At 32.0% G+C, this 12,516-nt stretch overlaps 1 protein-coding gene across 1 annotated transcript in view; it reads right to left on the bottom strand.

Annotated features, from left to right (window-relative positions):
- Nucleotides 1-566: 566 nt before the first annotated feature.
- The window catches only part of LOC143054066 (NADH dehydrogenase [ubiquinone] flavoprotein 1, mitochondrial-like), a 30,692-nt gene continuing 18,742 nt past the window's right edge, over nt 567-12,516 (bottom strand). Inside the window, exons 7-11 of the mRNA XM_076226940.1 lie at nt 10,029-10,195; nt 8,443-8,596; nt 6,035-6,089; nt 5,255-5,364; nt 567-1,206 (exon numbers count right to left, since the gene is read on the bottom strand). Coding sequence (XP_076083055.1) covers nt 1,123-1,206; nt 5,255-5,364; nt 6,035-6,089; nt 8,443-8,596; nt 10,029-10,195 — 570 coding nt within the window. The 3' untranslated portion in view covers nt 567-1,122. The remainder of the gene's footprint in view (nt 1,207-5,254; nt 5,365-6,034; nt 6,090-8,442; nt 8,597-10,028; nt 10,196-12,516) is intronic.

The following is a 12,516-nucleotide window of genomic DNA, read 5'->3' as shown; positions in this document are numbered from 1 at the left end:
ATCTGAATTTTATATCTCACAAACGATCAGACAATCAGATCTGGAGTACCTGTTTTGGTATATCCGAAGTTCTGGGAACCAGTTTTTTCTTATATGCCGTTAAAGGTATGTTTATTTTTTCTATACAAACACTATAAAGTGTTGCTTTGACAAGCAATTATTGCCACTCTATTTGATATTAAAACAAAAGAGCTGTGCCTGCTTGAAATTGAGGAATTTATTATAGAAGCAATGGGGCCATGAATAAGTGGTGTACTTCCTGATGAGGTTTTTTTTGCTCCATGTTGAAGGCCTCACTGTCTTTGAGATGAAAAACAACAATTACGTAATTTTGTGTCATGGATGGAAAACCCATATCCTTTTCTTCACTATTTCACAAAGTTTAACAAGTACAAATGCTAATATGCTGGAGAAGTTAGAAGCCAATAATGAGATAACATCCATACCATTAAAATTTATTTTTTCTGGAACAACTATCTCCTTTGAATTTTATATATAGTTCTAATACATTATGACTTAGGCATAACAAGTTAGTAACATTTAAAAACAAGGCAAAACAAAATTCATCAAATATGTATATACAAGTTATTTATTTTATTTGTAAACAAAACGTACTGAAATCTAGTCTCAATGCATAGCGTGTCAAAGAGTCATTTTTTGAAACTAGTGTATAAATAGTAAATAATGAATCTGTCAACCTACAAAACAAAAGTAGCATCTTGATCTGAAATGTAGTAACTTTCCATTTGGAAAGGATTGCCAAAAATTCCTCCTTCAAAAATGCAAAAATTGCTAAATACTATAATTCTAGCACTTACATACTTGAATTCCAGATTCAAAATGGTCTCTGACAGAAACCTCTCTCAAGAGTTCATATGATGGGAAAAGAGTTTTGGCTGACTATTAATGTTTTGTGGTCCCTAAAAGGAATTACAATAGTTTGAATTATTTTTTTCAATTCATGGAGCCAAGAAAACTTTATCATACTTTTTACTATTAGTCGTAACTTGCACTTTTACAGTTATTCCTTTGTGAAACAATAGCTATAGTAGTCTATCTGTATGACAGTTATAATTTAAATACACTTCAAAGACAGAGTAACAGATGAACTGGATACCATTTCTATGCTGTTGCTTTCTTAGGTTGTTTAGCTTCAAATTCTTTCATCCTTTCTAAAATTACTGGACGGAAATGTCTGATTAGTCCCTGAAAAAGTAAAACATTGGGTTATATAACTATACAAAACAAAATTACTATTTCTATCCAAGTTTTATATCATTCCATGAAGGTTTGACAAAGTTACTGGTGTCTAACTAATTCAATTCCAGACCTAACGTTAATGTTAACTATAAAAAAAAAGTCCATCAAGTAAATGTCTGAAAAATGACAAAAATATAATATAATATAATTTTTTGCCTCAGACATTGCTTTTTAATTAAAAAAAAAAATTCTTCCAAAGACACATAAAATATGACAAAGGAAAATATACTTTTATCACAGGCTGTATCTAAACGTTAAATGCAAAAACACTAAAATAAAAGAAAGGATATGGGGTATCTATTCTTGACATGCACAGCAAAAGACCAAAAACGCAGCACTTGTATTGTACAGAAAATTAAGAGAAATGCTTGTTGTTGGTCCCTTTTTGGCCCCTAATTCTTAACCGTTGGTACCATAACACCCAAAATCAATCCCAACTTTTTTTTGTGGTATTGAACCTTCTTGTAAAATTTCATATATACTAATTCACTCTAACTAAAGTTATGGTTCGGAAACCATTTGTGTCTTCAGAAGCTGATGCCAACGACAACACAGCATTATATTAACCCAAAAAATTTTGCTGTCGGATAAAATTACCAGAAGGCAGAGTGCCTGGAGAGAACCAGTGACAACCCTAGTCAATTAAAATTAGAGTCAAGCTCTCCTGTCACATGAAAGGTTTGAACTCACAACCAGAGTGGAGAAAGGTTAACTTTTAAGTAGTTCAGTTACTTAAACCACTCAGCCACCAAGGCCTCTATTCCACTTCTGCTTATTAATTTTGATAGGAATGAAAAAAACTTATAGAGCAATTTAGGCTGTTATATCTTTAAACCTTTTACCCAGAAACCCCTCAATGTTTTGATTGTCAAATTCAAATATTCCATTAATATCAAACCCAGATCCATGTTTAAGGTAGCACTTCAGTCTAACAGCGATTTTTTGAAGATATTTTTTTAATCACATAACTTTGTAAATATTATTCTGCACAATTTTAAAAAAATCCAAAAGTCATTATCACATCACAACAGGGAGTAATTTGATAATGAACTTATGTAAATAAAAGCACATGGTAATTCATCTAAATTTATAGGCATTTAGGAGGGCTAATATGTCAATCATCTGTTGATACCAGTGTCCAGCTGTTAATCCCTGTCCACAAGATAGATAGTGTGGTCTTATCTCATTGTATCATGTTTATTGCAACAAAAGTAATTTATATTACATGGAAGTAAATAGAGAAAAGGGAAGATATGAAAAGAAGAAAATCTAAAGGAAAAAATCTAACAAAAATGAACAAAACTATATATATGGATAAGAGTGTGAAAGTATCTTTGAAAGCCTCTGACAAACTTTTAATGTTCTTACTTCAAACAAGAAGAATATGTCTCTGAATCATCTGTTAGGATTTTTGTCATTTTAACTAAGGCCAACTAAAATTAATTAGTAGATTTTCATCCAAATTTTTGAAAAAAATGGGGCGGGTGGGAGGATTTTATTTTTTAAATTTTATTTCATATGAAACCCTTTTGCATGTTTTGTGATGAGTTCTTCATATATGCAAGTGTAATAATAAGCTTATATCATGTCTTGTTAAGGCTGTACAGTGACCTATAGTTGTTAATGTCTGTGTCATTTTGGTCTTTTGTGGATAGTTGTCTCATTGGCAATCATACCACATCTTCTTTTTTATATACACAAGTATGAGGAATCTCACATAATTTTTCAAATCCTTAAATAAATATATCTAATTACGACTTTAAAAACTTAATAACAAAAACGTGTGAGAAATACTCTCTTCAGTTAGACTACCTACACCAAATGTATTTGGGTTTCTAAACAATGGTTTGTATTCCCATAAAATGAAGCAAATGCATTGGTATGCAACACAATTATTATGAGTACAGAATAAAATGAAAACTCAGAGAGTGTTGAAAATAATAGGGTTGGTACTTTATATGCAAGATGAAAATATAATTATCATGTAAAACATGAACTTAATAATAAAAAAAAGTTGTTGTTTAATGACTCTTTTTGGGTGTATTAGGACATTTGTTGTTTGTCAACATAAAGAAACAGCCATGGGTAAAATCAAAGGGCTTGCATAAATAATATGCATATCTTAGTCGACTTTTTAATTTCAATAAACGGTCATAAATCTGACAAGTTGGTGCTTGTGTTTCAATATCTATAATCCAGTCATGTTTTCTGTATCAATGGTTTCCACGAATCTTGCGCTTTGGGTATCATTTACAGTTTAAATTTCCTGAGACAAAGTCATTGCATAAATAAAAAAGTCCGCAGTTTTCTAATCACAGAAATTTGTGACATACCGCGATTTGCAGTCTTGGAAACAGCGTGTTTCTCTTAACACCAATATTTCACGTCATTCTCGTTATCAATCTGTACTCTCGGAAGATGATGCTGTCATCATAGAGCAGCGGAAAGGTCGACTTAATCGTTTTTGTTAGATTAACTTAAGGTACAAAACCGAAATTTGAAACAGGTAGCTTTGAGGATGAAACGAAATTTTAACGGTTACCGGTAACGGGAATGAACGAAATCCGGAAATCGTAAATTTTATAAAATAAAAAAATTCGGGGCGGGACGATTTCAGAGGGGCGGGCGGGGATGAAAATCTATCAATTAATTTTAATTGGCCTAATTTTAAGTTTATGTGAAATTTATTGATTCCATTAAACTAAAAAATCATGCGGAACAGTCTAATTTTCAGGAAGGGTTTTTTTTATTTTTTTCTGAACATGTCTCTTATTGCATAATTTTAATGTTCTAGCTAATTTCATAGTATATTTCTTTTTAAAATACAAATGAAAATCATTCTTTATAGTGATAATAATGATGTTAAATATTGATTATATGCAGCTGTTCATTCTTGTTATTCTCTTATCTTAGATTGTCTGGACAAAGGCGAAGCTTTGACTATATTTAATCTCTTCATCACAAATGTTGGTCAAATCTATGACGTCAAACTCCAGCCAAATGCCAAGTTAGTGTTGGTCATTTTACACATAATGCAAAATTTTCAGTATTAGAGCATCAAAGTGTGTGGTTCTTTTGATAAAATAATGGTGTCAGAACACTCCTGGGATGTTCTCTGTGGAAATTTTGTATTTATGTAGCATTTATAATGGTTCTAAGGGGGAAAATCAGTTTTTAGGTCATTTCTCAGAACAATTTTTCATGAGAATACACCTTATCGCTATTTGTCCGCCATTGCTGGAAATCACACAGGTTCCCGTAAAATTTTGACGTCATAAAACAAAATGTCTGACGCCACAATGGAAAAGTGATTGTTGTTGACGTCAAAAGTTCAAGCGGACGGGTCAGCCGGGAATAGCGATAAGGTGTATTGTTAGCGAAAAATTAAAATAGAAACTTTATGGGTACCCCTTTTGGTTTGACTTTGATATATGTGATTAAAGGGAGTATTATCTACAATACCGTGTCCCAGTTCTTGGATAATTTGTTTCTAAATAAATTTATAGGTGTCCAAAGATGAAAGATGAAATGAGGTTTGGCACCCAGCAGTTAAATCAATATATCTTCTTACTGAAGGCATATATCAAAAATCTGAGACACGGTTTCGTAGTTTGTGAATGGTTGATTAAAGTGATGAAAACAAATTTTTACTACCATTTGACCTGAATGTGCTTTTTTCATCCAAGTTGGAAGACCACTTTTTTGGCAATTCATGACCTATATTTTAAGATTAATCATACCAAAAATAAATTTATCTACATATTAAGAAGGAGTTATATTTCAGCTTTAAAATGAGTTAAAGATTTTAAAAATCCATTGAGTAGTTTTGGAGAAATTAATGAAAAATCTGACTGTAGTGCTACCTTAATTTGAATATTAGCAGTGAACATCCTGTAAAATCCAATATAACAATAAAACAGCTTATCAGGGTTATGCTATTTTAAAACCAAACCCATCTGAATATAGCATGCAAAATAAACTGAATTAGACGTACCTGTACAGGCCAAGCTGCTCCATCACCTAAAGCACAGATTGTATGTCCCTCAATCTGCTTACTTAATTCATATAACATGTCTATCTCTGCAGGTCTGGCATTTCCAGTTTCTGAAGGGAAAAAAAATCATACATTGAACTATTCACGTAAAAATATACTGTTGACACAGAGATATGTCTTGCCTTTATGCAATTTTGATAGAAAAATGCAAATATTGAAATTTAAATAGTAATACCGTATAGCCGGATATTTTTGCAGGCATAAAATTTGGCGATTTTCATTGAATAAGGTATACGAAATATTTTGGCAGTTATTATTTTGGCGGATTCAAAACTTTTATCAATACCTTTGCATGTGCAGTTTTAAATTGGCGACTTTATTTTGGCTATTTTTGTTTTATCTGTGAAAAAAATAAGCAAAAATTTGCACCCAGGGAAAATAGCCAACTATATGGTACTTTGGACATATGACTTTGGAATGTAAATTATTCAAAATATTCAAAGTATATGGTCCATCACTGACGGTACAGGGCTGAATAGTTTCAGTGGAAATAAGATATTCCAAGTGCATACCAAATATCATTGACTTATCTGAGATTCCTGGACAAAAAAATCTCCTTGGAAATGCTTATACAACATACCAAATATCTTGTGACTTAAAAAACAGAATACCTTCTTATACCAGAGGTCAAAATTCACCTTTACACAAAGGGATAGAATTTGCTTCATAACATTGTTAAAAATGTATGTACTATATTTTTTTTTATTATTAAAATCCTACCAAATCTGTTCATGATCTTTGCCATCCATCCGCATCCTTCTCGACATGGTGTACACTAAAATAACAAAATTTTAAACAGATTTAACTGCAAAGTATAATTCTAGCTAGATAATATCCACAAGCATATTCCAAAATCACATGACCATGGCCTATAATTTAGGGTATTTACAAATTTATCCACTTTCAAAGTGAATAATATTACCAAGTTTAAGCATACTAACACTATATAAGCTTAAAGAACCCTTTTCCCAAAAAAACCAACCAGGTGATTTTGACTAAACAATGAACAAGTTTCAATCTTTCTTTCATACCAATATGTTTGTTAAAGATTAAATGCAATGTTCAGTAGAGTTCTTCAGGCCCTACAAGTCAGATTTTGATTACTACTTTTCATATCATTAGGATTCTCACACAACCAAGGACTAAGAAGTGGGAAATATGGGAAATTAAAAGAAAATAAGAATGCAAAATTGGGCCTCAATGGTGCTTTTATGGACTCTCCATTGTGAGTTTACCCAGGGTTTAAGCTAGGATTTTGAGGGCTTTAAACAGCAAGGGACTAAGGATGTATATTATTAGCGTCATCGTTGACTTTGCCAGATTTTAAAGGACAGGGCTAGACATGATTGGCAGTTATTGTATGATTTGTTTGTATTGGCCCTTATTATGAAAGATTCTGACATAGGATCCGGAAATTTAGTTCACAAATTCTCTTCAGTTTGTTCCAATGTTTCAGGGGACATTCCTGATCAACAAAAGTTGGATTCCATTTTTTTTAAACAAGGAATCACAGCGGAAATGAACTTGCAACGATAACTCACTGCATAATCATTATCCTTATAAAACGTCCAAATCGATAGTTGGAACTGTATAAAATCCTTTTTGGAACGATTATAAAGTTTGTAAGGAGGTTGTAAACAAATCAAGAATAGTCAATAGATCACGTTTTCTACTTTCGGTTTTAAAATGAAATGAAAACGGGAAGTGACATGTGGATAATAAATTCAAAACAGGTCCGGATTCATTAGGAAATTATCATTTTTCGATTTAAATTTCTTTAGTAAGAGATATATATTTGTCTCTCTCGTTTAATTGATACAAAATGATTTCGTATTTTACATTTTTGGTGTCAATAAATAGTCGTAGGAATACTTTCATGCATGCCTACCACAGTACAGGAAGCATCTGTTTGACTCGTGAAAATATTTGTGAATGTTTTGAATAAATTTAAGTTCTATATTTTGAATGGAAATTTGTCAAAAGTTTTTGATGAAAATTTATATCAAATATGATGAAAATACGTTGGAATGACAAATCTACGACAAACGAACTTCAAATTGTGATCGTTTGAGAAATATTGAAATTCAAATGCGAACTGTCTGGGGTGAAACAATTTTGATTAAATGACGAAACTATACTCCTGGGTGTTGAAATGCAGACTGACTGATTTTCCTGGTATGACGATGGTCAATTATGAGGTTTATTAATAATTAACGGATTAGTGACCCATCGGAAGGTGATAAGCAGATTACTTGTAATCACAACTTGTAACACCTGTTCCAAATGTTAAATACCTGGGGGTCATAAACTTGTCAAAATCATGAAGACAGGTAAATTTAAAGTATTTTAATGCGAAAATATTTTTACACTTTCAAAATTTTAGTGACGAAATTGATTTGATATTCTTTCGTCAATGCAAAAACCGTTTCGTAAATTACGAAAGTGAAGAGCGTTAGCAAAATCACTGGTTTACCTTTAATATGCTGGGAGTATTTTGTTTTATTATACTTCATGTCAAAATGCCAGATTTTTATTGGCTAATACGAGGGTGTCAATTTACTGTGTTACCCTTCATGGAGACGCTTGATCAAGTGTGCGCTTTATTAAACACGACTCTTTCCTATGACAAATACTCTATCACCCTTTACAGAGACGCTTGATTAAGTGTGCGCTTTATTAAATAGGACTCTATCCTATGGCAAATACTCTATTACCCTTCACGGAGACGTTTGATCAAGTGTGCGCTTTATTAAATACGGATGGTTATGTACAAAGATGTCATAGCTTATTACTTTGAATTTTAAATTTAATCGACAGTAATAACAGAACATTCAGTATAATAAATTAAATAACACATATCTGAGAGGGTGATAGAACAGATTGTTACCCCTCGAAAAGACATTGTCAACCTCGGCTTCGCCTCAGTTGACAATGTTTTCTCGGGGTAACAATCTGCTCTATCACCCTCTCAGCTATGTGTTATTTATATAATAGTATTTTAGATCCAAGATATATTGGCTTTCCCTCTGCTGAAGAGATTCTTGATATTTACTCTTTAAAGACTATTGACAACTAGAATATAATTTTCAATTTAATTTCCCTAACATGTATGTTTAAAAACCTATTACCTGTCCACAGCTTTCATGTTTATAAAATTCTATAAGACGAGATATACATCTTATCATATCAGCTTGGTTGTTCATGACAATAACTGCTGCAGTTCCTAAACCAGTCTGAGCCTGGATTAACCCATCAAAATCCATTGGCACATCCTCACACACACTAAAAGAAAAGGGTTTAAATTAAAATGGAGGTCTAATTAAAAATTCTTTTCATATGATATTTGCAGCATTACCTTCAATTAAACATTCCTTTAAAATAATTTTAAAACTTGATCCTACCTGTTGTTGCTATACTATACTAATATCAGATAATAATACAAATTAATTAAAAGTGGTTATAGCAGAGTTTGCATAGGTCCTTAAAGTGGTTAGAAAAAACTAATGACACACAAATTTAAAACACATTGTTTCTTTTAAAAACATTTAGTTTTCCCATACTTTTTTCCTAATCAAGGACTTTCATGTCATTGATTTTCATTCTCTCTATTCTAAGTTCCCATATTTTCTGGATATCAAATTATTAATAGATAATTTTTTATCTGGTTTTTAAAAATCATTTACTGCTCATTAATTTAATACTATGTGGAATACAAAAAGTTTGTTTTGGTGTGCATTTGAGATTTCTAGAAATACAGCAAATAATTGTTGGCACCATATATTTTCATAACCATGATTACTGCAATAACCAGGTGCTCCGCAAAGCACAGCTTTATACGACCTCAGAGGTCGAACCCTGAACAGTTGGGGCAAGTATGAACACTACATTCAAGCTTGATACAGCTCTGAATTTGGATTCTGATCAAATTTTGACATAATATGCGATTCTGACACAAAACAAATGTCAAGATCTTACAAATCTATTGCACAATATTGTGCAATTAAAGTTTTCTTCTTCAAACTTTTCAAAAATTTGGAATTTCAGAAATTTGGAAAAAAAATTGAAAACTACTACCACCTCCCTTTTTTTTCCAATTAGTCCAAAACCTGACATTTCTTTATATATAATTTACATAGTAGTGTATGGGAGGTTAATCCGATCATACCCAACATTGTATGTTAAATGTTTTTGAATTACCTCCCTTTCACTGCTTCTAAATTGTCTTAATTGTCTATTGACCAGAAAAACCTAGTTTTCCAAAACTTTTTGAGCCATAACCACCCCCCAAAGTCAATACTAATCCTCCCTTTATGGTATGGAAACTTGTGGTATAGATTCATACACTTAAACACAAGTTATTGTTTGAAAACTACAAAAATGCTTATTTTGGGCACCTAATTCCTAAACTATTGGTACATGTACCATAACCCCCAAAATCAATCCCAACCTTCCTTTAGTATTGAACCTTCTGATTAAAATTTATAGAGATCCATTCACTCAAACTAGAGTTATTGTCCGGACACTTAATGCGTCTTCGGACGATGACGCAGACGACGAAAACGACATGATAGCATTCTATGACGCAAAAATTTTTGCGGTCGTATAAAGATCATGATATTAATCAAAACTAGGCCACAGATAATAATTTGACAAACAGGCTGTATCTTTTTTTCACTTACTCCTTCATTATACTTTGTCAGATCCAAGATCTTACCTCTTTGGAATGACCGGTGTAGATGAGCCCCCAGGTATAACACCTTGTAGGTTGTCCCAGCCTCCTATCACACCTCCTGCATGTCGCTCTATCAATTCTCTCAGAGGAATAGACATCTCTTCTTCAACTGTACACGGATTATTTACATTACCAGAAATATTGAACAGCTGCAAGCAACAAATCAAATTATTACATGACTTTAAATTTTCTTTTTTCCTCATTGGCTAAAAGCATATGAAATCTTCTTTGATAAAATGTCATATTCAACGCAGCACAATTCACAAGAGGTTAATTTGAGATTTGGAACAGCCTTCCTGTACCTAAATATAGATATTCCATGGCAACCTCAATGACGTAGGTTTAAGACATCAAGAAAATTCCTGGGGTTTTTTTTTTTTTCATTTCTTCTTGTTGTTGGCGTATATTTTCTCTTCTTGTTTTTTTGTGTATTTGTTTTTAATAAACTTAATCTAATATTTCATAGGAAAATTAGCGACTGCAAAAGCACATGATACATTTAGTATAAAACAAGGAGCAGTTTTAAAAATATTTTTGAGCAAATATTAGAAAATCTGAGAAGGATTAAATAAAGGCAACAGTAGTATACCGCTGTTCAAAACTCATAAATCCTTGGACAAAAAACAAAATCGGGGTAACAAACTAAAACCGAGGGAAACGCATTAAATATAAGAGGAGAACAAGGACACAACACTAAAATGTAACACACACAATACGGACCAAGCATCAGACAAAATCCCAGGAGAATACCAAATATAACATCAAAACCAAATACATGAATTTGGGATAGACAAGTTCCGTGACACGTCTTATTGCAATGTGAAATTACACTCAAAAATAAGAGAAAACAAACGACGCAACGTTAAAATGTAACACACACAGAAACGAACAATAATATAACAACTTTGGAACAGCCTTCCTGTACCTAAATATAGATATTCCATGGCAACCAAACAGATTTGGAACAGCCTTCCTGTACCTAAATATAGATATTCCATGGCAACCTCAATGACGTAGGTTTAAGATATCAAGAAAATTCCTGGGGTTTTTTTTTTTTTTCATTTCTTCTTGTTGTTGGCGTATATTTTCTCTTCTTGTTTTTTTGTGTATTTGTTTTTAATAAACTTAATCTAATATTTCATAGGAAAATTAGCGACTGCAAAAGCACATGATACATTTAGTATAAAACAAGGAGCAGTTTTAAAAATATTTTTGAGCAAATATTAGAAAATCTGAGAAGGATTAAATAAAGGCAACAGTAGTATACCGCTGTTCAAAACTCATAAATCCATGGACAAAAAACAAAATCGGGGTAACAAACTAAAACCGAGGGAAACGCATTAAATATAAGAGGAGAACAAGGACACAACACTAAAATGTAACACACACAATACGGACCAAGCATCAGACAAAATCCCAGGAGAATACCAAATATAACATCAAAACCAAATACATGAATTTGGGATAGACAAGTTCCGTGACACGTCTTATTGCAATGTGAAATTACACTCAAAAATAAGAGAAAACAAACGACGCAACGTTAAAATGTAACACACACAGAAACGAACAATAATATAACAATGGCCATATTCCTGACTTGGTACAGGACATTTTTAAGTCATATATAAAACAATTGTTGTCTTTGATTTCAGTTGATACAATAATTTATTAAAACCAGAAATATGACATTCACCTTCAGTCGTTGGCCTCTGTGAATATCATATTTCTTTGTTGATAAATAATTGTATTAACCTCATCAAGTCAATAATTGTATAATGTGTTCAAAACTGAATTTCAATGTTTCCAAAAACATCTTAATGTTCATCATTTGTTTGTATGTAATGTAAAATATAATGTCTCTTTTTGGAAAAATAATGTTTACTGGTTTAATTTTCAATGATCTTTTAATATCTTGTCTTAGAACTTTAACACAAATTAGCTCTTAGAAATAAGTTCAAACTATCTTAATCCTTATAAGCAAAATTAGGATTCCCATATTGTAGTTTTGTTCAACAAAATTCAACAATACATGTAGTATAAATTCAATTTTTATTTATCTTGGGGAATTATCTTAATGGTGAATATGTATGAACTCTGTACATAACAGTAATAGACCAAAGTATCAAGAGATTTCAAGAAACAAGGTAAACATGTAAAAGATGTTCTCTTGATTGAGGTAACAGTATGATTCTGGTTAACCAGCATTGCATAGTATGTAGCTATATATAAACAAATGAGAAAAGTGCAAATCCAAAATTAACATAACTTATCACCAGTAAACCAAAATTACAATTTTGAGAAAATTCAGGGGGAACAACTCTAGAACTGTTACAAATGTGAATACATCTTCACAAGGTAGTTATGTGAGGGGGGGTTAGGAGGGGTCCTAATCCTGATATTCTCGGGCTTAAAAACATGATATCCCGAGGTCCCGAAATTTAAAGAAATTTAAATCCCAACATCCTGAAAT

The sequence above is a fragment of the Mytilus galloprovincialis genome, chromosome 12, assembly GCF_965363235.1.
Source record: "Mytilus galloprovincialis chromosome 12, xbMytGall1.hap1.1, whole genome shotgun sequence".
NCBI lineage: Eukaryota > Metazoa > Mollusca > Bivalvia > Mytilida > Mytilidae > Mytilus > Mytilus galloprovincialis.
The sequence above is the reverse complement of the archived record's forward strand: the minus strand, read 5'-3'. Positions and strand labels throughout refer to the sequence as shown.